The sequence below is a fragment of the Balearica regulorum genome, chromosome 3 (assembly GCF_011004875.1).
Source record: "Balearica regulorum gibbericeps isolate bBalReg1 chromosome 3, bBalReg1.pri, whole genome shotgun sequence".
Taxonomy (NCBI): Eukaryota; Metazoa; Chordata; class Aves; order Gruiformes; family Gruidae; genus Balearica; species Balearica regulorum.
The window spans coordinates 78736152-78762251 of NC_046186.1; the positions used below are offsets into that span (position 1 = coordinate 78736152).

Here is a 26100-nt window from a genome sequence, read left to right on the forward strand (position 1 = left end):
ACCAGGAGTCAGCACGTGCCAGAGACCACTCCAGCAGGCCATTTGCACACAGCCACCCTACTTTACAGCTAAAACAATTTAAAAACATGGAGGTGGCCAGGCTAGGGCAGTTGGCTGTAGGGCTAGAGAAAGGCCCTTACACTGTTTAGTTCACTAGTACAAACATAATTTGAGGGATCTTAACCCAAGAAATGTTTACCAATAAATTACTTTGAAAGATCTTCTATACATAATAATTAAGCATCTTCCTTAATGGAATTTTCTTGACAGTTTTTGCAATTCATCCATATATAAACCAAAAGTAATATACATTTATTAAGATAGCTGCCATTTATATAGTTTTGTGCTTCCCTCTCCCTAAAAATAGAGCGAGGATAATTGAACTGAAAACCTAAAGATTTCCAAAAACCAATTACATAACTTACCACACTCGCCCTGTTTTCCCCTCTACTCCCCCCTCTTACTTATTTTTTAAAGAGGTCAAGGTTCTTAAATATAAGCTCCTACATTCATACAGTATGAAAAGCAGGACCTAAAGATTTTTCATGCAGCATGAATTTGCCCACGTAGCCTGTATGTATGTTTGTTTACCAATTAGGCTATGAAATTGATACTTTGATGTACACAGTGTGTGCAATTCGTGCAGGTGAGATAATGGTGCAATGAAAAACTTCTTTTCCCCTCCCTGACTCATGTGTGTTTACAGTGTCCAAAGCTGCAAGCCTTATTCCGGCTAATTTATTTACCTCAGTGGGTGTGTCATCTCTGTAAGGACTGCAGTTTGATGACCCAGGTTTGCAATGTTACTGTTGTTCTAGCATAAGCTTTTGCATTGTGTTATGCAAAGTTACAGCTCCCATACTTCTGCTCTAGAAACACAGGCACACTTGGAAAGCCATGAGAAGGGTTACTTTTAATAATTTCAGTCTTATCTATGGATTTATAACTTCCAATAGTGTGCTGATTGGCACTATACATCAGACGCATGCTGCCTCAGAAAATTAATGCTGGATTCTGGCAACCATATGGGCAGCTGGTGAGCGGCCAGGAGACCAGCAGAGCACGACTCTACCTACACGCAAACCTTCCCTATGCAAGAGAACTGTTTGCATGAACTGCACTGGCCGAGGAGAAGAAATAAAGGGATCCTGTACGATGTTGCTTATAACCATCAGATCCCCCAGGGACAGATGTACGCCAATATGATTAATGAGAAGCTGCACAGACACGACCCCCTTGCGGCAGGTAACCACATGGGCATCACGCTTCTCGATGTCTCAGGGAACAGAGAGGATTGCAAAGGCCTCCTTGTATAACTTTGTTTCTTCTTTATGGATCTCTCTTCTAGGTGTTGCTCTCACCTGTGACAAAATTTAGCTTGCAAGCTCTATGTGGAAGGGCATTTATCTTATTTGTTCTGTAAAATGCATATTATACTTTGAGTGCTGAACAAACAATCACAATAATGGCTTATGGTACCTTAATTATCTTAAGCACCTTTAAAAAGAAAAGAACATTGTTCAGTAAGGAAAGAAGTAAAAACCATTTTTCATTACCACTTCCAAGTAAAGCAGTTTTTGTTCCCCATTCTTTTGCTTCTCTCACCCTATTCTTTCTTATCAAGTATGTGATCATCTATAGAGTTAGATTTAACTCTGCTACCAGCTTCAGTGGGAATACAGGAATCCTGTGCTGCACTGGAAAATCCTTAAATAGGAGTCTGTCTTCTCACTGTGTAAATGATAAAAATCTCAGAAAGAATACAGAGGAAAATTTCATTTAACGGTTTCAAGTAACTTTATGCAATACCTTAAATGGAAGTTGCCTTGATGATAGCTCAAACACAATCCTGTTTATAATCTATTTTATGTGTATAATGCTTTCCATTCATAAATATATCTGATTTTTTTTTTATAACTGTTCACAGGAATCATGCCACTTGCTAGGCTTTACAGCAGCTGTTTTGCCTCCCATTGCAATAGCCCTGTGAAAAAAATAGGGATTGAAAGTGAAGCACATTTTCCAGTGTAAACTAGCCGGTACACTATAATATCATGATTTATCTCTCCGCACACTAACTTTTCCAAGGAGATCAGGGCTTATGCTTTATCTCCCACAGTATGATCCCCATACACATACTGTCCTGCTGGTTCACTCGGACAGCTAAATTCTTGTCTACATTATGGTTTTCCTTAAACCCTGATGCTGTACTAAAGCTGCTGACATTTGACTGTTGATGGCAACAACTTGTTCTGCAGGTATAAGCGGGCCTGTTTGCTTTCAATACTGTTTCAGCACTGTCCAGCTCAGCACAGAGCTAATCAGCAGTGTGGTCACTGCTGGTATCTGACCATCAGTAGCATTTCCATTGCTTCTGCCACTACGGAAACACGTTGTAGTGACTCGGAATTTCTGAGAAATGACATCTAAACATTATTAGACTGCTCTAATTCTGCTCAGTTTGAGGGATTTGTTTGCATCCAGGCTGCAGTCTAGCTACGGTTTAGAAATGCTGACTAGCTACTGTTAAAACAGAAAGAAATAAATTCACAGCTGATTATATACACCACGTGGGTTCAGCACAGTGATAATTTTATTCCTGGTGCTCCTCGGCATTTGAAAACCCAGGCATGCCAGCAATGCTAAATCAACTACTTTGAGTAGCCAGTTTTCCCAGAGCAACCGCCTCTCTTCCCCAGGAAAAACAATTTTGTCTACATAGCCTGTAATAGCAAAATGGTGATCTATGCACACCCTGTACCTACAAGTCTCCCTCCTAATCTTGAAGTAATACAGCCACAGTTTCTCATCCTGTGTCTTGAACAATCCTATTTCACCAATATCCAGAGAGAGCCAAGCACCCAAATCAGCACACCACTCCGCAAATGTCATCTGTGACAGAGCACGCAGCTATCTGCCTGGGCTGTGGACTATTGCATCACAGATTTTACATGGTTTCTTGATATTTGCAGGCACTGCCAGAACATCCAAAGTTATCTGATAGCACACTCTTTCTGTATATAGAAAAAAAATCCAGCATCATTTTTTTCCTTTTTATGTAAGAAGAGTGATGTTCATTTGGTTTTTCCCTCTTCTCTCTATACTTTATTTCTAAAAGGAATACAGTACAGTTTTAGGATGATGATATTACAAGAACTTGAGGTTTTGTCGTGTGTGTGTGTTGTGTCCCCCCCCCCCCCGCCTCCAAGGGCTCTCAGAAGGGCTTTTAACACCTCCCAGAGTTTGGGACCTGAGAAATAGGATCTCTTCCGTCCTTGGAACTGTAAAGCTCTAATATGGCCCAGTTACAGATGTAGGGCAAAAGTATAACTGACCTTCACCTGTAAAACCAGAACTGCTGGTACTTATACAGGAGCTATACTGCTGGATAAAAACAGTAATTTAATTGCTTAATGTAGACAAGGCCTCTGAGGAATCTCCTTCTTCAAATAACCCAGCCAATCAAAACTTCATCAGCAAAACCTACTCATTTGAACTCCCTCAGCAAAGAGGAACTTGAAATGCTGTGCCAGGTATGCTGAAAAGAAACAGCATTTCCCCCTTTTTAACCACTGGAAGAAACCAAAAAATATCCACACTTGGACAACCGAGTTCAAATATGATTGTTCAAGGACTAAGTTTCAGAGGATGCCCAATGCAAACCAAATACGACCGCTGGTGTCAGGATGCATGACTTACTTCAAGCAGGTTAAAAAACAAAGCCAAACCCCCAGAGCTGTACTGAATTCCAGAGTCTATACAATGGGTGATGCCTCTTACAGCCAACTGACACATTTTGTGAGAAACCACACATAAATTATCTATCTAAAAACCATTAAAACAGTTCTGATGCTTTAAGTTCATCTCAGGTTCATCTCAAGCTGTGGAAATTTCTGTCAATGCAGTCTTTTTAGACAATTCCTTCCACATAGCGCTCCAAAAACACTCCATAAACATTATTAAACACAGCAGTACCCGGGGAAGCAGCGCAGCGTTGCTCTCCCCGCCTTGCAGGGAAAAGCTGCGGCATAGGCAGGCCAGGTGAGGGGCCGGAGGCCGCAGGCCGGGCGGGCGGCACCGCTCTGCTTCCCCCTGGCCTTGACCTGGTGTGCGTGGCCCGTCCCCTCCCCGGCCGCGCACCCTGACTTCTGCCCGCGGGCAGGGAGGGTTTTGGTGAGGGAGGGAGGGCTGGGAAGCGGGCATATTCCCGCCCTGGCGCGGAGAGGCCGCGGCGGGGCCGCGCCAGCCTCCACCCGCAGGGTCTTTGTTCCCGCGGCCGCGGCGGCCCAGGCCCTTTGTTGCTGCGAGCGCCCGACCGCGGGCCCCGCGCGGCAGCCAGCGCTCCCGCAGCCGGCGAGAGGCCTCCTGCCGGCACACCGCGCCGCCTGCCCCCGCCCGTGCCTGCCCCCCGCCGCGCCAACGGCCGCCAAGTACTCGCCGGCGGCCGCCCCTCCCCTCGTGCCCGTTCACCGCGCGGAGGCACCCGCGGCACCTGGACGCGCCCCGCCCCGGCCCGGCCACCCCCGGCCGGTGGCCCCCTCCCCGCGCCGGGGGAGCGGGAGCGAGGGGAGGGGAGGCGGCGCCCTCCTGAGGCGCGCGGCCGCCGCCGGGAGGTGACGGCCGACGGGAGCGCGCGCGCGCCCCGGGAGGAGGGCGGGCGGCCAGGCGGGGGCGCGCACGGGACGGTGTGTGAGGGAGCGAGCGAGGGGAGGGCGATACCGGGGCGGAGAAAGGCGGCAGCGGCGGCTTCGCTCGGCTCAGGGCAGGCGAGCGGGGACAGACGCTGCCAAGCCGGGAGACACAGCGGCCGCCGCCGACGACTCGGGGCATCCTTCCTGCTCTTCTCCGCCCCCTCCCCGCCCTTCCCCCTTTCTCTTTCTCTCCTTCCCCGCTGTCCTCCGGGGCCGATCGCTATCGGCGGCGCGATCCCGGGGCGTTTCCGCGGCGCCCGTGTCGGCAGCGGCTGAGGGGAGAGTCGGCCCCTCCCCTCCCAGCCGGGACTGAGGGACCCCCCGCTCCGTCCCCGCCTCCCCCCCCCCCCCCCCCTCGCCGGGGCTCGGCGGAGAGGGCCCGGCCCCGGCTCGGCTCCCCGGCGGCGGGCTCGGCGAGGATGTCGGGCGGCGGCGGCAGCCGAGAGGAGGAGCGGCGCAAACTCGCCGACATCATCAACCACTGGAACGCGAACCGGCTGGACCTGTTCGAGATCAGCGACCCCACTGAGGTGAGCGACCCCGCCGCGGCCCCCCGAGCCCGCCCGGCCCACCGCGGCCCGGCCCGCCTCGCCACCCCCTCTGGGCCGCCCGGGAGGTGAGATACCGTGCCCGGGCCAGGCCGCGCCCTGCTCCTCCCCGCGGTCAGCCTGGCCCCCCTCGCCCCCCCCCCCCCCACCCCCCGGCCGGGGGTCTCGGGCACAGGCCTCCCCCCACTCTCCGTTAACGCGCGGCCCGCTCTGGCCGGGGAGGGGGCTCCGGTCCTCGGCGGGAAGGGCCGGGGGGCGGGTGTCGGGCTCCTTGCCGTGCCCGGAGTGGCTCGGGTGAAGGCAGGTTGCAGCGGCCGGGGAGAGAAAGGGAGCGCAGGGCCGGAGCCTTCCCCTCCTCCCTCCCCTCCCGCAGGCACATGCCGGCCCGACCCTGCGGGACAGACGGCTCCGGGGCAGGAAACCCTCTGGGACCTGGAGGTGGCGAAAGGGGGCGGGCAACGGCGGTCATACAGAAGCTAACCCCCCTCCCTTTCCCCCGATCCCGAAACGGGTTACTGCTGTGGGCTTTTTTTTTTTTTTGTCTGCGACTGAAACAGAGCCGAAGGGCGGCTGATGGAAGAGAAGGAGTGAGAAGCCTGCTGGTGGGCTTTTTTGTTGGCTGCTTGTTTGTTTCTTTAAATATTCGGCTCTGCGCAGAAGGCGCCTCTTACAAAGCAACCTGCTGTACTCCAGCAGCTCTCCGGGCCGCTGGTGCAATCTCCGGGGTAGCTTTCCCAGGGCGTGACGGACGGAGCGCTTTGGCTCACTGTGTCTGAAGGCTGCCAGCCCTCAGTGCAAAGTAAATATCCAGAGCAGGTTCGTAGTCCTGAGTTCACATGTTGTACCGGAAAAACACAGCGGGTAATTTCTTCCTAATGAAATGGGTGTTTCTGATGCCTGAGAGAGGCTGGGGTTTACTCTTTTTAAAAAAAAAAAAAAAATAGTCAAACCACACCCTACCGTTGCCCCTTGTCATGTTCCTTTTGGCTGGTTAGTGCTGTGTGTCTGGTTTGAAAGCGGCGGGGGGGGTGTGGAGGGGGGGTGCTGGGGAGGCAGGTTACAGCCGTGTTTGTGTGTGACGGTGCGCTCCCTGCTCGGAGGGTGGAGGCTGATCATGTCCGTGTTCCCGGGGAAAAGGAGGAAATTCACACTTGCTCTTGGCCTGGCCCTGGTCTTGGTTGTTTAGTAATAGAAGCCTCTGAGAAATCACGTTGGCTTGGTCTTGGAGCTTGCTCCTGTTTCTGCACCCAGGTGCTGGCTGCTAGCGTAGCCATGAAAAAGTCATGAAAGCAATTGCAAGATTATTCAGTCTGTGATATCCAAAGCAATCCTTTTTGACCTGTTTTCAGTTCTGCTCATTGCAAACTGTTTCTTGAACGCCAAGATGAGGGTTTTCTGTGATTATTTCCCACATCTTGCAATATTTATGATAATTAGAGCTCCTTGGTTGTACTGCTTAGGTTTTAACAATATCACTGTTGGCTGACAGTCGCTTGTTCAAAAAAGTGGGCTGATGCTAGTGCGAAGGAGCCTTCACAACTGTGTTTGAGAACATAGCACAGTCTTTCTGGAATTGCAGGTTGACTGCTAAATGTCTGTGTCTCATATTTTGTCTGATTAATGCATTTGTTAATTCCCAATACATTGTAACTCCAACCTGTTTTCTTCATGTTTATGGCAGATTGTGCTTCTATAATTTTGTTAGTAAGTAGTTTAACAAATCTTACCATTTTTTAGGTCAGCCTTACGTGTTTGTCATAATTAACTAGACTTTGCACAAAAGCTACCAGCTTCATTATAGTTATTATGGAAAGAAATAATTTTACCTGCATTAGTTCCACACTTCTGCAATTTAAGCCTCTGAACCTGTATAGGAGTATACTTACTGCTGTCAACGATGACATTTATTTCAGTTGAACTACTGATGGTAAAAATTAAGTGCATGCATATCTCTTTGAATGCCTGAGCTTTTTAGACTGCTAGTTCTAAAAATGTTTGATAAGACTGCAGGTGCATCTGCAACAAACTGACAGTAGCTAATAGTTTTATAGCTGAGGTATATTTTCATTACAGGTAATTACAAATGTTCACATTTTGCTCACCATTACCCTGAGTTGACCCAAATTTGGCAATATTTTCAACCCAGATGATGGTGTGATTCACACGTGTACTATTTATCAGCTTAAATGAAAGCCCTTTTACTAGACTGCTTGAGAGCTGACAATCCTCTGTTGTTTTCCCCACTTTTCCTGGCTCAGCTTGACCATGAGGAGTGTCTTGCTTATTGTAGGGGCTGCAGCGAGCATGGCATCTGTGAAGATCCAGTAACCTGGGATGTGACTTCTGGCTGGGTGGAACTGGATCATTTTAAACTGTTCAGACATGATCACTGGCAATCTAGGTTAACTTTGCAGCCAGCATGTGTCCATACTGCAAACTGTCACCCAGGAGCTTCTGGTTTTATATATCATGTTTAGAATATTGAGACTTGATGCCTTATAGTGGTTCTCCAGGCATTTCTTCAGTGTAAACAATCTGGTTTAAGTGACTTGTCTTTTAAGTTTTTTATATAGAGAGAGTAGGATTGTCCAGAGGAGCTAATCACTTCCTTAATAGTAGGGTTTCAGGGAGATTTATATATTCACAAAAGAAAAAGAAGAGTGAAATCTAGTGGAAACTGACTAGAGCTCTGACAGCATGACAGTGAAAGGTATTCGCATGTGCCCTACTGATGTACCTCGGTGTTAGTTTGAAAGGTCTAATTCTTTGGTGAGACACAATTGCCCTAAATCCATTGGGTCCTCATCACTTTAATGGAAAGTGTAAAATGTGACTTGGTTTTGAATGTATAGAGTAGGATTTTGAAAGTAGTTTAAATATGTGGGTGGGGGGGGGGGGTTTGTTGTTGTTTTGGGTTTTTTTTCCTCAGAAAAGTGCTTCATGAAATGTTAGTTTCCTGTTAGTATTTAATTGTGTAGACTAATCCTAAGGGATTAGAGATCCGCTTGTCTACTTGCCTCTTTTGAGAGTTACGCACAAGTTATTTCTTAAAAAACATTGCCTGCAAGATATTGAAAAGCAAGAGCCTTGGGTAGGGCATATCATTGAGTTCCGTTACTTTTTCCTAACTTGTGTGATATGATAACAGTGCTAAGTTGTTCGGTGCTACTTTTCCCCAGCAGAAGAGGGATGAAGGGAACTTTCTGTTCCATGCTCAAAGTTGAGTACTGCTCTGTCTGCTTCCCATATGAGGAAGACTGAAGACTTCTTGGTAGTGAGGGTTTCATATCTTCACTTACGCTTTTACTCAAGTCACTTGCAGACTCATGCTTGAGAGCAAGGTGGTAATTTTAACTTCGCTGGGTATTTACCTATTCTAACACTTGCTGTTCTGAGACATTTGTTAGTAGTTTGCATTACTTTCATTCTGGAGATTTTTTTTTTAATTCAGAAAGTAGCTGAGAGAAGCTCTGTGGCTTGAGAAGCTTAGAAATTAACAAAACCAAACCTCTGTTTTTAAAGTTCTAGCAGCCAATACAAAGTAAACTCTAACATTGTCAGGAGTCGTGCTAGGTACAGACATTTGCTAAATATGTCTGTAATACTGGTACTAATTTAAACTTGGTTAAGCTTTGCTGTCTCTGCTTTAAATGATGAGGCAGCTACTCACTTCTGCAAGTCTGAAAAAGAATCATTTTGGGGAAATGTGGGGTGAATCATGTTTTTGTTTGTAGTTAAATCAACAGTCAGATACAAAATGAAACAGTAAGTTAACCCTTTTCTTTTAATCTGTTTGCCCTTTCCATCCCACTTTCCCCTTGCCTTTGTTCCAAGTATTACCAAGTTTTTGGATGCTTTTAATATTTTGCTTGCTTCCCCCCCCCCCCCCCCCCGATAGAAATACAGAAAAAAAACTTACACCTTTTGCATCAAATTGATGTTTTGATCTTGGTTTAAGTCTTGGGTGATTATAGTACTCAAAGTTTTCAAAATTAAGTAAGTTTGAATTAATGATTTGGTAACAAGTGCATGGAGTTGTTCAGAAGCTTGTAGATAAAAAATGATTTGTGTTTATACACTAGTACTTTTTTATGAAAATGCTTACTGAAATTAAGTGATTATGTAAAATAACTGCACATGTTTTGAGGGAGAACAAGGAATGCAAAGGCACTGTAGACTAGTGCGTTTATCGCTATTGGATAGAATAAATATAAATCCTCCTGAAAGCATGTAAGACTTGTTGGTTTAAGATGCCCTGTGTGAACTAGGCGTTATAATTATTGTTAATCTTGATGACAAAATAGATTTCATCTTTAATGTACGTTTTGATAACGTATATGAGAGGAAGAGAAGCATTGTGTTTTTCTGAATGTGGTTTGTGGGATAGGAATGTGAATTGCATTTCATTTTTGAGACACACACTTTTTGGAACAGGTGGGGGTTTTTAATAGTTGCCCAAGGGCTCAGGGATTGTTGTCAGAAACATTGATCTGTTGTAGTTTTGTTTTCTGATGGAGAAAGCTGTTCTAAGTTGATCTAATAACCTACACGTTAACAAAAGTAGAAAGGAAGGTCTAATCAAAAAGCTTGGGGAAATAGCAGGCTTTGCATTAAGCATAACTACTAAATAAGTATTTAGCTTTCAAATGGCCATAGTTGGGAAGAAAAAAAAAGGACTTTGGAAGGTCCTTATGGCTATTTAATTATTTTTTAGGGGGCCTGAAAGTCACTTGTGTAGGCTTTGCGTGTATTAGGAATAACTCTTCAGAATGAGAGTGGGTTGGGTTTTTTTTTTTTATATTGACTTCCCCTCTGTTCTGGTGTTATATATGTTTGGTCTACTCAGTATGTTTTACATTCTTTTCACTGGCTTTAAATACACATAAGCAATCTGTTTATGGAAGATGTTACATAGTACTCTGGATGACAAGATACTTTAAAGTTGATGCAATTTTTGTATTTATTCTTTGGTTTCAGAGCTTATTCTGGTTCATTAAGGGTCATAGGGAAGACTAATACATGACAAGTTTGTCTTTTCAAAGTAGTTATGCACACTCGTTATTTAAATCTAGTTAAAGTAATAAGAATTAGGAATCTTTTAGGTTTTAAACCCCCTGTAGATTCCTATCTGCATGGTTGCTCACCTGTAGGCTTTTAAAAATCTGGCTCTGAGACTTCAAAAGGGCTTGTGGTTTAAGATTGGGATTACCAGTGACTATGCTTATTGCGTTACAGGTGAAGATAGTAGTAGAAGTGCAAATCCGGAGGTAGGGAAACATCATATAAATGGTAGACATGCTTGTGCCTTCTGCACGTGTTGGATTCCACAGCTTTCAGTAGTTTTAGCTAGTACAGCTCTGCAAACCATACAGATATCAAGAAGCTGTGAATGAATGTATCTGAATATATCTGAAAATACTGTCTTTTTAAGTGTACCAAACCTATGATATGGAAAATAAATTCTCTTTGCAACAAATATTTAAGCCAATTTTAGACAGTCTGGAAAGGTGTCTTGTAATCTTTAAGGACTGTTGCCTGCACTTTTTAGCAAGTAAAATATTTTCCAGTAATTACTACCACTAAACAGGCACAGTTCAAGAGGAGGTAGAAACACTGAGTCTGAGTTCTAGTTCTGCATTGAAATGGCTGGAGAAAAGAAGTTGTGGACACAGGTCTGCTCATTTATATCAGAAGGAGTATTGGAGACCAGTTTTCCTTTAACTGAGTAAAAGTGTATAGTCTGTCTTTACAAATGAAATATAATCACTACTATCTAGAGAGTAGTAAGAAGTTTGAATCAAGATTTTGACCACTACAGATAACATAATGGCATGAAAATATTCTAGGAAGAAGCTTTATGCTGTGCTTTTAATTTTCCTCATGTAAGTTATTTCTTGAGCTGGTGGCTGATTAGGTCCACTGACATACTGGCTGTAAGAATTCCCTCCTGATGTATGAATCTGTTCCCTGCCTAAAATGTCACTGACAAGCATTATTTTTCAGTTGAAAAAACCCCTAGTCCTCTGGATACATTAGGGATTTACTTTGTTTTCACAAGTGTGGTTTTTTTCTGACAAAAATATTTCTCTTTCAAAAAAGTTAAACCAAAATGAATGGAACACACTTTTGTGATTTTTGGGGAAACCTTGCTTTACAATTAATAAAATTTTGCTTTTGTCCGTAAGACATAATCATCTAAACAGGGTAAGAAAAACTAAAATTTAGCTGGAAGGTGTGAAAAATGGAAATTAACTTGTGTTTGTGATAAGGATGTAGATTATAAGAAACCACTCTGAATTTCTCTTTGTGTCAGTATTTGTTTGAAAAGTTGCTTTGTTACAAATGAAGGGAAATAGATTGTGGCTATGCAAAATTCAGATCACTGCATAAAGAATAACTTCTGGTTTTGACCAGTGGTTCTGATGAAGGTGGAATTGAAAATCAGAGTGTGGGGTAATAAACTGAATTTTATGATAAAGTTATGTGAAGTCAAATTTAGCAGATATTCCAGGTAAGTAATGGAGTATTTGCTCCATCTTTTAAAATTAACTTCACCCTAATGGAAGCATCTTCTGAAGTATATTTCAGGAAAACACCACTTAAGTAATTCTTGATTTTTTTTTTTTTTTGAGATTTTTGGCTAGGAAAAATATTTACATATAAAATATATTTTGAGTGCTCACTGCAGTGAATAGATGTATGGGATTTTACTCTTAGCTTGTGAAAAGTCTAGAGCCTGTTAATTTCTGCTTTTAAGGTTATTACATTGATTTTGGAGATTTTTTTATTTTTCCTCTCAATGGTCATTTTTACCTCAAAATCAGCTGCTAGCAGTTAAATGCAATAATGTTCTAGGAGGGTAGGTTTTTTTTAACTGGATATAAAATCCCAACATATGAATGATTTCAGTAACTGTTAAGCAATGTATTCACATTAATGATGTTTGTTAAGTAGTTGAGATGAAGATATGTGGGCAACATGTTGCATTAGGTCTAGCTCATAGCAAATTTAAGAATTGCTGTATAAATAACTAATGTGGGCTTTCTGCTGTCTAGTTTTTTTATATCAAGATCGGAAATGATAAATAATGTTGAACACCACATCTCCCTGGAAGTTTTTTTATGTTTGTGTAAAACAGAGTACAATACATTTCTCTTTCTGGATGGAATAAAGATCATTAAAAGTGAAAATGCTGAAGGACTGCTGTTTCTTCTAATTTGTTGGGTTTCCTTTGCTCTCTTTTTCTCTTTGCTTGTTCATTTCATTACCTCCTTTCATGCTCCTCCCTTGTTTTCAAGGAAGGAAATGTAAACTTTACTGATTTGTATTGAGATGCTCCTTTCATTTTATTATTTGCTAAGCAATCAAGAAGGTGGAAATTTAAGCTAAAATTTACATTATCAACACTAATTTTTAGCATTTTCATTCAATTCACTGGCCTCTGTAAAGCAAATGTTCATATCTTTTCTTTCCCAAGTTGTTGCTCAGTGTTTTCTGTAGTCAAGCTGTGTATCAGAGCCAGCTTTTTCTTTGTCTTGGTTTATCTTTATGATTAAGAGACTTAGAAATATTCTTTAGTCAACCTTTTTTTTTTTTTCTTTCTTTCAGTGAATGTTATCAGGATAAACCAAACTAGGTATTTGATAGTTCTGGATGCATGTATGACTTAGCTCATAATTCTAGTTAAACACTCTGCAGAGAGTTTTGTTCTGTGTCCTGCCCCTGCCCCCCCAATCTTTAATTGCAGGTAAAAATTACTTACTGCTTTTCTGTAACTGTCTCTGTCTAGAAGTTTGATAATCCAAGATGAAGGCAGGAGACAACAGAGATAAAACTCTACTGATGAGTAGTTCAGGTCTAGCATTCAAGCTGTATTCCTAGAATGTATTGTGCCTGTCATGGTTTAACCCCAGCTGGCCTTGTGAGCTTCTGCTTAATGAACAAATGTGTATGGTCATAATAAACTTTTTGCAGTGGGAGAATAGGTTTTCCATGTGATTGGTTGCCCTTGATCATCGAATTACAATTCTGCGTTTCATTGCTGTCTAGTTTGGTTCTCTAGTAAGACTAAAAAAATCTGCTTTGACATAAGTCCAATGTTCATTGCTTCTTTTTTTTTCTTTTTTTTCAGTAGTCACCTGTTTTGCTGATAACCTTCTTATTCTAGGTGACTTTTACTTTTTTCCCTGTTAGGTATGTATAACTTGGTAAAACCATTTTTTGTAATACTTCAGGATTATGGTCATCTACTTCTGTTACAGGCTTCACCCTCAAGGTTATCAACTGGTTAGTGTTGTCATATGTTATATTTCATTACATTTTTTTGGAGCTGCTTTCTTTCCTTGTGTGCTTACCTGTAAGTTAGACTCTTTCCTCAACTCCTCTTCAGATCATCGCCTAGCCATATATTCTTCCGAGGGAACCATTCCTCTGATACCACTTCATTCTCGTCTCCTTATGAAGAAGCCATCTGTTTAGATACTTTCTTCATTTCTTTCCACACTGAGCAGGACAGAGCTCTTTATTGCCCTGGTCTGTCTTGGACAATTTTGGTGTAGATTACTAATTACTTCTGGAAATGTCTTTAGAGTTTGAATCCTGAAAGAACTAGGAAAAAGTCTTAGGGCTAGGGTTATCATCTAGAAGATCAATATGCAGTGTTAGTTGTAAGTGCAAATGGGACACTAGTAAATAATACTGATACGAATATTTTTAATCTGTCTTGGAATTTCTTCATGTAAATAGAAGAGTCTGTTAATAGAGTTTATGATTGTACTGATGAAATTGTGTTAACTCCTTTTCTATAAGTTTGTCCATGTCATCTGTTCCAGTCGAGCAGAAATTGCATGTTGTCAACTTTGCAAGTTATAAGCTTTTTTTTTTTTAAATGGTGCTGGGTGTATCTTAAGAATAACTATAAATGGATTTCTAATTTTACTCATGTATTCCAAGAGTGTAAGATACACTAGAATTTAAAAAAATAGTTAAGAGTTATTGTAGTGGTTCTTTTCAAGGACATTAGAAAACCTGTTGGTTTGCAATGTAATTGGAAATTGAGTATCTGTTTGAATACATGACTCCTAATGACAGGTCAACTCTGAAGTAAATATTCTAGAATAGGTTTTGTGTAGTACAGCACTAGTTGCTATAGAGTGGTGACAGACTGAAACAAATTGGTGTTGTATGTTAATAGCTCCAGGGTGATTCTTTTGTTTGTTTGTTTTGTTCATCGTTTTTATTGCTACTTTGATATGTTGTACTCTGTTGTAACTAGAACTAAGGAATATGAAAGGTCTCACAATAATTTACTACCTAGTACAAGATTACAGTTTCTTGATGAATTGTTTTAAGGCTTGCCCTTGGTGAATTGTGTCCCAGGGCACGGCTGAATTTCTGGTCTACTCTGTAGTGAAAGCACCTTTATAGTGGGGAAAAAGTGAAAGAATGAGTTGTCTAGCAACAATATTTATTTGGCCAACAAAGTATGTTGTCCATAGCAGCATCTATGAAGTAAAGTTTCAGTGCCTAGATTTTTTGAGCACCCCATGAGCTGTTTTGTAGCGCTTTGTCTTTGTCAGATGAGTTGTCTTGTCAGTCCATATTTGAGTATTTTCTTACAGGCAGATACACAATTTAATCGCAGTGTCATTCTTCTACACATACATTGTATTGCTCACAAAACCCAGTGGAAGGTCAGAATCCCCCTTCTTAGTGAAGATTAGCTGCCCTTGCATAGCCTAGGGTTGGGCAAAAGAGTTCAAACAACAAAGAAACCCTCCCCCAATGACTACAATGACCTTCCCAGAAGGTGCTCTACTTTGAGCAATACATCAGCTTGAAGTTAAAAAGATCCCTTTAACCATTTTGTTGTTGTTCTCAATTTTAGTAAAAACAATTGTTCCATGTTCTTAATTTAAAAAAATATCAGGCAATGCTGTCTGTGATGCAGTGTCCTCTTGGACCGGAAGATGTTTATGTGGAAACAAACCAAATTGTACCTGGTTGTAGTTTTAGAAAGCTTTGCAGTGATAAAATGGTCTTTATAATAAATTTCTTTTTATGTTGAGAAATCTGGCTTGTATTCACCTTTCATGTACAGTTCCATAATATTTACTGCATTCAGGTCATGTACAAACATTGCATACTTCTTGTAGAATGCTGGGCATTTTATTAGGAAACATGTAAATTGTTTCCACTTAAAGTGATAACCTTACTGAACAAGAATAGTACTTATTTTCAATGTAGACAGAATGGAAGTTTTAAAAGAGTTCTTACTGTATTTATTCTGGCTATTGAAAGACTGGCAGAGATTGTTTTCATATCTGGAAAAGGAAAATAATTTGAAAATTGTGATGATGGAAAGACGGTGTTTACTAATGAAAACATTACTCAATCCTGCTAATTGGTTTTGATGGATTGCCTATTATATCTAGTGTTTGCTGTATAGTGAGGAAACTAAAAAGTGGAATTACTTAAGATTACTGCATTTTGCAATCTAATTCTTTAGCTTTGTTGAAGCCTTAAAAAAAAAAAAAAAAGCCAAACTACTGTTTCCTTCTTCAAAAAATGGGGAAATGCTCAAACAAAACCTTTCTTTTTTTTTTTTTTTTGTGGAAGAGATATATATTGGAATACTTTTGATAAAGTCTCCAGAAATACTGAAATTGTATCTAGTATTACAGGAGTGGTTTAGTTGTTGTCATAGCACAACAAGGACTATTTCAATAAATTCAGCTGTTGTGCTTATAACAAACTGTTTTCAGACAGATAAGGATTGATATGTAGACTACAAAAAAAAAAAAAGAGAGCAATGAAGTACTTTTTTGCACAGACTATCAGCTTATTCACAGAAGCCATCTACAAGCATTTGAAGACCTAACCATCTCCAGGTGGTGAAATTTACAGTCCTGGGAAGTGTTCAAGATGTGAGCTGGGTTTGCAGTCTGTCTCATGTGTTCTAGCCATTTAATAGGGAAAAAAAAAAAAAAAAAAGTGGAAGAGAGCTATTGTCTCTATCCTAGAGCCTTTGTCGGGATTTACAATGAAAAATCTGGGTTTCTGTTACCTTCTGATTTCCATCTATCTGTATGTAGCTTTTGACTGAAGTTAGCCTGTAAGGTAGGATCTACGATAATCTTACAGTGTTCAAAATCTCAGTAGAATTTTCTGTAGTACTAGTCAAGAAAATCTCTTAACAATTTGATACTGATCAGTATCTGGAGTATTAGTAGATCTGAAGGAGTTACTAATTCTTGTTGGAAATATATTGTTAGCAGTCTACTGCAACCTCCAGAATACTTTGGTTTCATGCCTTGCTTTCTCACCTGCATTGAGATTAAGCATAAACTCAGAAAATCAGCGCATCAAATTTATGAGAGATTAGCTAAATTTGAAAACTTTGTCTTCTCAAAGTACTCTTCATTCATCTTTGTAAAAACCTATTGAAATTCAACACTTATCTTAAATGTCTGACTTATCTTCAGTGTCCCATGTTTGTCTCCAAGTCTTTGAGCATCCTCGTGTGCATGGATGCTCATAAAAATCCATGTATATCGTTACAAATGCACTGATCTAGCTGTCTCGGTAAACCTGCCTGTGTAGAACCCTTCTCTTCCACATTTCCCACGCACACTCAGCCCCAAAAATCTAAAATTCACAACCCTAAACCAAACACCCCAGTCTTCTACTTAGGGTGTAAAATGCCAGTTACACCACTCTTCATATGTGTTCATCCTGCTGGACAGGCTTCAGAAAGAAGTCATCCGGGAGCACGACTTTATGATTATTGTGTTGGGTTTGCGTGGCAAGGTTGTGGTAGCGGGGGGGCTACAGGGGTGGCTTCTGTGAGAAGCTGCTAGAAGCTTCCCCTGTGTCTGACAGAGCCAATGCCAGCCGGCTCCAAGACAGACCCGCCGCTGGCCAAGGCCAAGCCAATCAGCGCCTCTGTGATAACATATTGAAGAAGGGAAAAAACAAATGAGAGTGCGCTTTTGCAGCCAGAGAGAGGAGTGAGAAGATGTAAGAAACTCTGCAGACACCAAGGTCAGTGCAGAAGGAGGGGCAGGAGGTGCTCCAGGCACCAGAGCAGAGATCCCCCTGCAGCCCGTGGTGAAGACCATGGTGAAGCAGGCTGTCCCCCTGCAGCCCATGGAGGAAGGATGAGGGGGTGTAGAGATTCCACCTGCAGTCCATGGAGAACCCCACGCCGGAGCAGGTGGAGGCACCTGAAGGAGGCTGTGGCCCCGTGGGAAGCCCGCGCTGGAGCAAGCTCCTGGCAGGACCTGTGGATCCGTGGAGAGAGGAGCCCATGCCAGAGCAGGTTTGCTGGCAGGACTTGTGACCCCGTGGAGGACCCACGCTGGAGCAGTTCGTGAAGGACTGTAGCCCATGGGAGAGACTCAGGTTGGAGCAGTTTGTGAAGGACTGTCTCCCGTGAGAGGGACCCCACGCTGGAGCAGGGGAACGATGAGAGGAGTCCTCCCCCTGAGGACGAAGAAGCGGCAGAAACACCGTGTGATGAACTGACCGTAACCCCCATTCCCCGTCCCCCTGTGCCACTGAGGGAGGGGCGGAGGTTGAAGCCGGGAGTGAAGTTGAGCCCAGGAAGATAGGAGGGGTGGGGGGAGGTGTTTTAAGATTTGATTTTATTTCTCATTCCTCTACTCTGTTTTGCTTAGTAATAAATAAGATGAATTCCCTCTCTAAGTTCGGTCTGTTTTGCTTGTGATGATAATTAGTGAATGATCTCTCCCTGTCCTTATCTTGACCCATAAGCTATTCGTTATACCTTTTCTCCCCTGTATGGTGAATGAGGGAAGTGATAGAGCGGCTCTGGTGGGCACCTGGCCCCCAGCAGGGTCAACCCACCACAATTTTCCAGCTTTGTCAGTAGCCTCCTGTGAAGTTACTGATCAGCCAGTCCTCTAGCACGTGCCATGTGGACTTTGGAGTTTGGAATGGCCAGACCGTTGCAGTCAGGCCTCTTTATAATCAGCTAGTCCCTGTGCTGATGGTGGCTGCGATGGTGGGATTTTCTTGTATGGGAGTGGGGAAAAAAGGTGTTTATTTCTTGCTTGCTGTATTATAACCATAGATACGTTTTTCTTATTTTGGAGAGGATTCTTTCTTCTAATACGTTTTCAGCTTGAGTGTCATCTATTCTGGATACTTGCTAGGTGGGGACAGAATGAGTTTTCTGGATTAACCTTGCACTGAATTCCTCAGCTGCTGAGAAGGGAATCTTGCACCAAGGGGAAGAATTCCTTCCTAACCACCTCAAAGGTAATAAGGATGATACTCACAGCAGGGAGAGCTAAATTTAGCTAAATCCTGAGGATGAACAGTGTGTTTCTTCATGGTGCAAAATGGCCAAGGCAATTGCTCTGATCCTTGATACACAAGTTTTTTTCCTAGTTCCACCGCCCTTCCAAGGTAGTATGACATTGTCAGTAGCAGTAGAAGTCTGCAAGCAGAGTGAGATACCAGCATATTTCTGATACCTTTATACACTTAATTTCTGAAGTAAAATATTGAAGAGCACTGTTCTTTGGCATGGCTGATAAATGCTTAAGCAATCTGAAGCCTTTTCCACCTCAGCAGGTGTAAAAGGTGATGAATAGTTTCACATGTACATACATACTCTGTTTTGCAGCCACTCCTTCACCCACATCTCAGCACTTCTGAGGCACAGAAACAAAAGTGGTAGTGTTGACCCTCTTCCTCCTGTCACTGCCATCATGGAACTCTCCATCTTTGATTCTCTACCAGCTCTATGGTGTTGAGGATAGTGAAAGGCAGCAATGGATTTTTTTCTGCTAATGTTTAGCAGTTGCTTAGAGCTGATCCTTACCACTTTTACAGCATCCAGAAGTACTGAATAGTAGCAGTTAAATTTGTATGTTGATATTTACTGTGGCTTTCAAAAACTTTGGCCAGCCCTTTCTCTGCATTATCTTCCACCCACAATGTCCATCTGACTTACATGTCATTAAATGTTGACAACACTTTAATTGGTGTTTAGCTATTTCAAAAATTTATTTCCATATTTACATATGTGAAACTTATGTCAAATGAAAAAAATTTTGACAAGTTTAGGTTTTGTTAAAGCTCACTGCATTTGTTGGGAAAAGCTGCTTGCTTGCTATACACAGTTGGACTTTTTTGTTTTATTACTGATCTTTCCAGTTTATGTATGCCAGTACAAAATAACATGGCATAATGTCTGACTTTTTCCTGACATGTCGATCTAAAACAGTTTCTGTTGACTGTCGATCTAAAACAGTTTTGTAGGTAGAACATATATGATATGTTGGTTTTATGTAATGAGCAATTTTGAGTCTAATTCTTAAAAGTAGGCAATGCTCAAAAATGTTTGATATCAGTGATATTACATTTTTTTTTTTTACTTAGAGTGCTTCTGCAAGATGATATTAAACAAGATGAGATTATTTAGATCATACTTCTACTTGTGTGTAGTTGTAGCGTCGTCTTAAACTATCTTGTGTTTGTATAAAAGATGTGTAGCTTTCTCACTTTGTTATAATGTCTCCAGGACAGTGGGATGGGAAAATAGCGATGCAGATACATGAAATAATGTGTTGTAAACTTGGTTACTACAGAGTCAGAAAAAGAAGCCAGATTTTTATGCATGTATGCAGTTTGCTGTTCTCTGGGTCATGCTAATTTGAGATTTCATCTTATAAAATATAGGGCAGGAGAGGGAACGTTACTCACACTTAGGATGTCACAGACCACCACACCATCCCTGGTTTAAATCTTAGGCTGATTTGTATGGGTATAGCAAGGAATGCCCCTTTTCTCTATTTGGTACCCACATACAGCAAGAAATGGGTGATGTATCTTCATAGAAAACTTGAATAATTTTAATCTTGGGTTTTATTTTTTTGTTTCAAAAATACTGAAATATCAAATCCACATGAGACTGCTTCATTTCAGTAAAGAGGTAACTTAAGTTTTGAACGTGATGAATAACTTCTCTTTTCCACATGTGTAACTTTCTGTTATTCAAACTGCTAGGACACTTACAAACTGTTAATTAAAATACGTAAATGTGTTTTATTAACATTCTTAAAGTGAATATTGAATACGGAAGAAATTAAAAATCTCCAAATACTTTGCAACAATAACTTAAAAAAAAAAATCTTCTTGAATTAGTTTCTCAAAGCACCTGATCCTAGAGAAAGCTTGCTTCTTGTTGTGGATAATAGTAAAAAATACACAGCAGAGATAATATGGTGTTAACTAAGAACAGATGAGATGTGCGTGATTTTTTTTTTTTGTTTGGTTTGGGGTTTTTTTGTTTGTTTTTATTTTTGTACAAATAAGCCTGGAAAAGTTTCTCAGTAGTAGAGAAGCAAAACAGTAGTCAGCGCAAACAGCACACAGGGAGAGATTATTGGTCTTGTTTGTTAAATAAGAGGAAAAGGGGCTAGAGACTCCTCATATTTTTAAATCCCCTTTCACTTCTCTGTACTGCTGTCTTTGCTTTGTGACAGATTTTTTTTTTTTCAGGTCATCTTTTCATGTGACATACTCCCTCACTAATGAGAGGATAGACCTGTCTTTTGGTGTAACTTGTCAGTTGATTTACTGCAAAGATTCTTTGGGTAATATCCCCGGTTAAAGCCTAAATTGTTTCACGGTGAGTCAGAATGTACTTGAAATCTTGCATGGTAGTATCACTTACGCCTTCATTAACTATATTTTAATGTCAGAGTAAGCCAAACCCAAGTTACTACATGCTTTTGTAATTTGAGCCTGTTTAAACTCGAAATACTCCTGTTCGTGGTTAATCATCTGCATTAATATTTGTATTGTAACTTGTCCTTGGTCCATGTGCCACTGAAATGACAGCTCCTTGATAAGAATAAAATTCAAGTTATTTGATAGAATTGTATTTTAGAGCAAGAAAATACTTGAACATAAGGAACCAATTCATTTTTTGGGGATGTAGTGTTTTTTGCAATGTAGTGATAACAAATGAAAGGCGGGAATTTTTTATATGAAGTTAACTAAACATACAAGCCATATCACTGGCTGCAAAACTACCTACTGGGCAGAAGTGCAAGGACTTGCTAAGAGTAAGAATTTATGCACAGTACACTGGCAAACACTTTATTCTGGCGACTCCTGATTAACACAGCTGCAAAGACCGGTTTTAACCAGTGCTACATGATAAAAACACTAATTTGTTGTCCTCTAGAAGAAATGTAGATCTAGAAACTGGGTGAGGCTTTGGGCAGCCTGGTCTAGTGGAGGGTGTCCCTGCCCATGGCAGGGAGGTTGGAACTAGATGATCTTTGTGGTCCCTTCCAACTCAAACCATTCTGTGATTCTATAAATCCTTAAAATAGAGCTGGTAGTGCTTTTTAAAACATAACTCCTTTGGTAATCAAATGTGCCATTTGAAGGGTGAAATGAGCATGTTCATGAGTGGATTCCTCAGTGCAGTTACTTTCCTGACTGAGGAAGTGCTTTTCACTTTGTTATTCTACATTAAAAAAAAAAAAATCAAGTAAATCTTTTTTGTTTATCTGAGAAAGATTATAGAAAACTTAAATGCTGCGAATTGCAAAATAAAATTTACTTAAATATATTGAGAGGCTTAGATTGTATTTTCAGATTGAAAAGCATTTCAAGCATTTTTTCCTAAAGCTGGAGTGTATTCCAGAGGACTGGAATTTAAGTAGTGAACAAATTTTAGTACCAAAAAACCCCAAAAACCTTGTTTTAATAAAACCAATCTGGTCTGGGCTTGATTATTGTCAAAATCTGCTTCTTGAGATCACTTTCTTCTTGAAACAAACATGAAAATCCTCATTGCTTGGTCATGTAAACCTTACCCATGATGAAGAGTGGGTAGCCTGTGGCACAGGGAGGAGTTGTGTGTCTAAGCTCAGTAGTTCTTGATCAGAGCTTAAAAATGAATGGATGCTGGAATTACCATTTCTGACTTTGATGGTGCAAATTAGTCCATCTTACATTATTAGTATGGGTCTGTCCAAACCGAACAGCTGGCAAAATGGAGACCTCTATCCTTATAGAGAAAATCAGACTTGTTTCTTTTTGTTTCTCAGCAAAACCTCTGAAAAATTTGACTTTGGGGAAAAGATATTCTATTTCTCTTTATTTGTTTACCTTTAGCAATTTGAGACGTTGTATAGCTGAAGACCTTGTGGAGGTGACATCATTGGAAATTAACTGCTTGAGAGGGAAGAATGTTTATAGTTGATCAAGACTTCTGTATTGTTTGGTCATGTAATCTCAATTTGTAAAGTTCAAATGTGTTTTTTATTGTGTGGCAGTTTGATTTCAGGACAAAGGACTAAAAATGCAATTCCTGTCTTCTACAATTAGTCAAACTAATTAGTCAATTTAATTATTCCTAACTTCTGCTGTATATCACTTTAATTAAAAGAAAATTACTGGACTGTAACTTTTGGGGGCTGAAATGCATGCTGTTTCTTGGATATGTATTTGAAAAGTACGAATCAAAAAAATAACAAAAACAACTGTTCTCTGCTTGACATCAAAACCTCAGAGCTAGTTTTCCTAGTTCTTCAGTGCTCAGGTAGCTCACTTAGCATTAAGAAAAAGCTTATGTAATTATTGCATTAAATCATTTGAAAAGAAAATGATGCAAACTGCTTTGATAGTTGCCCATATGCCTTCTGTATTGAGAATTTCCAAACTTCTGACAATGAGGACTGCATTTTTATAGTTCTGAAATGGAGAGACTTGTCCATGTCACTTTTGTGGACATACATATCTTTCAGATATTTGTGATTTGCCCTGCACTGTGTGGAGGAGCAGTCCTCTCGACTGCTCTGGGTATCCAGATTACAGATTGGAAATGACTCGTTACTGGCAGATGTAGACCATGTAGGTTTTACAATGAATTATTGTTAGTCGAGTACTCTCAGCAGGGGTGAATATTTACTTGAGAATTTTTGATCATGAAATTATTGGCAATGATTAGGAAAACCTTCATTTTAAGTGTAGTTGGTTTCTAGAACCAGTGCCGTGACAATATCACACAATGCAGATCTTTAGACCTGTGTCATATAAACAGTTATCTACATTGTCATAGAGCTATGATGATACAGTGGCACGTAAAAAAATAAGACCATGACATTTTTCTATTGTTACATACAACGTACTAGCTGCATACTGGTGTGCCAGCTAAATTAAGTTCAGAAAATAGATCTCTCATCTGCAAATTGAAATTAAGGAGAGATTTAAAGTTGAATTGTGTGCCTAGCATTTTGAGATTGATAAGTTGAACCACAAGTGTATTTATTTTTCCCCTTAGAATAAGGCTATTACCTTCTTTCCTTTTTTTTTATTTTTTTTTTTAATTTTATTTTTTTTAAAGAGTGCAGGAGGAAGGCTGATCCTCTGTTTTGTGGTTTGGGGCTTTTTATTTAATTTTGTTTTTTTGTTCATGAGAACACTGAAACAAAGAGGCTTCTCTTACTGTCTGATGTTCAGATGCTGTTTGGGCCTCCTTCCCTCCTCCTGCCCCCTATGTATACTTGTATGAAGTGAACAGCTGAGAAGCTTGAAACTAGACTGTTAATGTAATTGGACCAGTGTTTCTTCATTCTTCTCTTGATCTCTCTTTTGTCTTGGTCTACCCCACTTCCCTTTCATTCCCACTTTCTGAGTTTGTTTTCTTCTGATGTTCTGTTGATTTGTGGTGTTCTCAAAATCAAGTCGTACCGCTGTGGTTAGCGTGTGATTGTTGTTATTATAATAATATTTCCACCCACTCCTGCCTCTCTGTGCCCCACATACCCTGTAGCAACTAGACGATAGCAACAAATTGGTATTGGTGGGGGTGAATCACTTTCCGTGTTGCACTCAGATGCTTGTCTGGAATTTCAGAACTGAACTGTGTTCGAAAGTAACATATACAACCTAAGGAAATCTCACCAGTTTGAGGACATAGGGAGGGCAGGGAATATTTAATTTTTTTTTGAAGCCTGTTTTTCCAAGTCCTTGCCTTAAATTTCTGTGTTTGTCTTGCTTTTTTCTGATCTTTCATTGCTTTTTGGTTGTATAATCTTTCTTGAAGACTGAACAGGACTCAGACGTTAAAAAATCATCCTGAAAATTCCTGATGACCTATTTATGTTATAAAAGATAACTTTGTATTCTTAAAGGAGAAATGAGTTAGAGGCTAGTCTTACTACTTTGCATTGGCGAATTGAGTAAGCAAGTTTATTTTAGAGCTACTGAACAGTGATTCATGTGATAATATTTGAAAAAAATGTTTTCAGGCTTACAGTTCACTTTATCCATGTTGAAAGGGAAATCATTATGCGGTTCACCAACTACAGACGGGTTCTACAAAATAAAACTTTTCAGATACCAGTGAATAGTCAAGTAGAGGAACAAGTTGCACATGGAGGTTGTGCAGTTTCTGTCCATGGGGCTTTTAAAGACCAGACTGGATAAAGCTGCAAACAGCCTGATCTGACTGCAGGGATTACCTTTCAGCAGGAGGCTGAATTGGAAACTCCTGATGTCCCTTCCTCCCTGAATTATCCTGTGATCCTACATGGATCAGTGGTGTGTGTGCCCATTACAATTTATTTCCATCTGGGATGGGATGGGTTGCATTGCAGTAGTTGGAGAAAGGACTCTTGGTATGCATAGTAGAACCACTTATATAGGTTTTACTGTCTCTAATCTCTACCAGTTGGACTCCTACCTGTAGAGAAATTTGCAAATGCTATGCTGCTACTTAAACTAATTTATTTAGCTTTTTTCACCCCTTCTGTTGTCATGGCCCTTCTTGTGACATACATGTTAGTATCAGAGCTCTCCTGTTGGTCTTGTCCTCTACTGTGCTTGGAGGTCAACTTGTGTAAACTAAGGATATCTACCTACCTGGATGGTGTAATAATTAGTGTTTTCTGTAGGAGAATAGTCTTGGAAAATCAATTAGCCTGTCCTCTATAGATGTTTAAATAAGATCATAGGATACTTTGGTTTGGAGGAGACCTCAGGAGGTTTCTAGTCCAACCTCCTGCTCAAAGCAGGGTAGCCCTGACGCCCCTCAAGGCTTTACGTAGTAAGGTCTTGAAAACCCTTAAGGACCAGGTACCATACAACCTCTCTGGGCACCCTCCTCCACTGCATGACTGTCCTAATGGTTAAAAGGCTTTTCTTTATATCCAGAGAATAATCATTTTACTTCATCTAAAGCCTATATTCCTCTGGTTAGTACAGCTCAGGATGATGTTGACCTTCTTTGCTGCTAGGGCACGCTTCTGGATCATCTTCAGCTTGCTGTCTACCAAGATCCCCAGGTCCTTTTTAGCAGACATGCTTCCCAGCCAAGCATTCTTGAGCCTGTGTTGTTGCAAGACATTATTCCTTTCAGGGGCAGGACTTTGCATTTGTCCTCGTTGAATTCTATGGAATTCAAAAACTGTTCAAAAACCCAAACAAAAACCAAAGGAAAAAAAGAAAAATAAAACTCAAACCCCCACCTTGTAGAACTTCCTCTGGCAAAACATTTCGGCATGTGCTTGAGTGCTTTGAATATTGAAATGCTTAGATCCTTTTTGAAGTTGAGCACAGCATTCTTCTACCCTTGTCCTACCCAATTCTTATGACTGAAAGTACCTTAATGTTTCAGGACTACTTTATATAGCTTCTGTCTTAGGCATACATTGAAGAAACATGATAACATGATTATCGTGCTTATATGATAAATTGTGGGGGGAGATTGGATGAGATCCTAATACTGCAGGGCAAGAAGTGGTTTTAAATTGTCCACTCTCTTTTGTTCCAGTTTCCTGCCTCTGTTTCCTCCTTCTCTGGATCGCACA

At 41.0% G+C, this 26100-nt stretch overlaps 1 protein-coding gene and 1 long non-coding RNA gene across 30 annotated transcripts in view; one reads left to right on the top strand and one right to left on the bottom strand.

Annotated features, from left to right (window-relative positions):
• Positions 1-1528: 1528 nt before the first annotated feature.
• LOC142601034 (uncharacterized) lies at positions 1529-4435 on the bottom strand. Its single transcript, XR_012834588.1, has 2 exons — positions 2762-4435; positions 1529-1984 (listed from the first exon to the last, which is right to left on the bottom strand). It is a non-coding gene; the product is annotated as an uncharacterized LOC142601034 (long non-coding RNA).
• Positions 4436-4530: 95 nt separating this feature from the next.
• Positions 4531-26100, top strand: part of AFDN (afadin, adherens junction formation factor) — a 133398-nt gene continuing 111828 nt past the window's right edge. For 4 of the 29 annotated variants that reach the window (XR_012834587.1, XM_075748582.1, XM_075748577.1 and 1 more), the window contains exon 1: positions 4534-5221. Coding sequence is in view for 28 of the 29 variants with exons in the window: in XM_075748582.1 (XP_075604697.1) it covers positions 5111-5221 (111 nt within the window). In the remaining variant the exon portion in view is untranslated. Of the gene's footprint in view, positions 5222-26100 lie in introns of all 29 variants that reach the window. The other 25 variants (XM_075748601.1, XM_075748587.1, XM_075748598.1 and 22 more) reach the window with 10 other exon arrangements.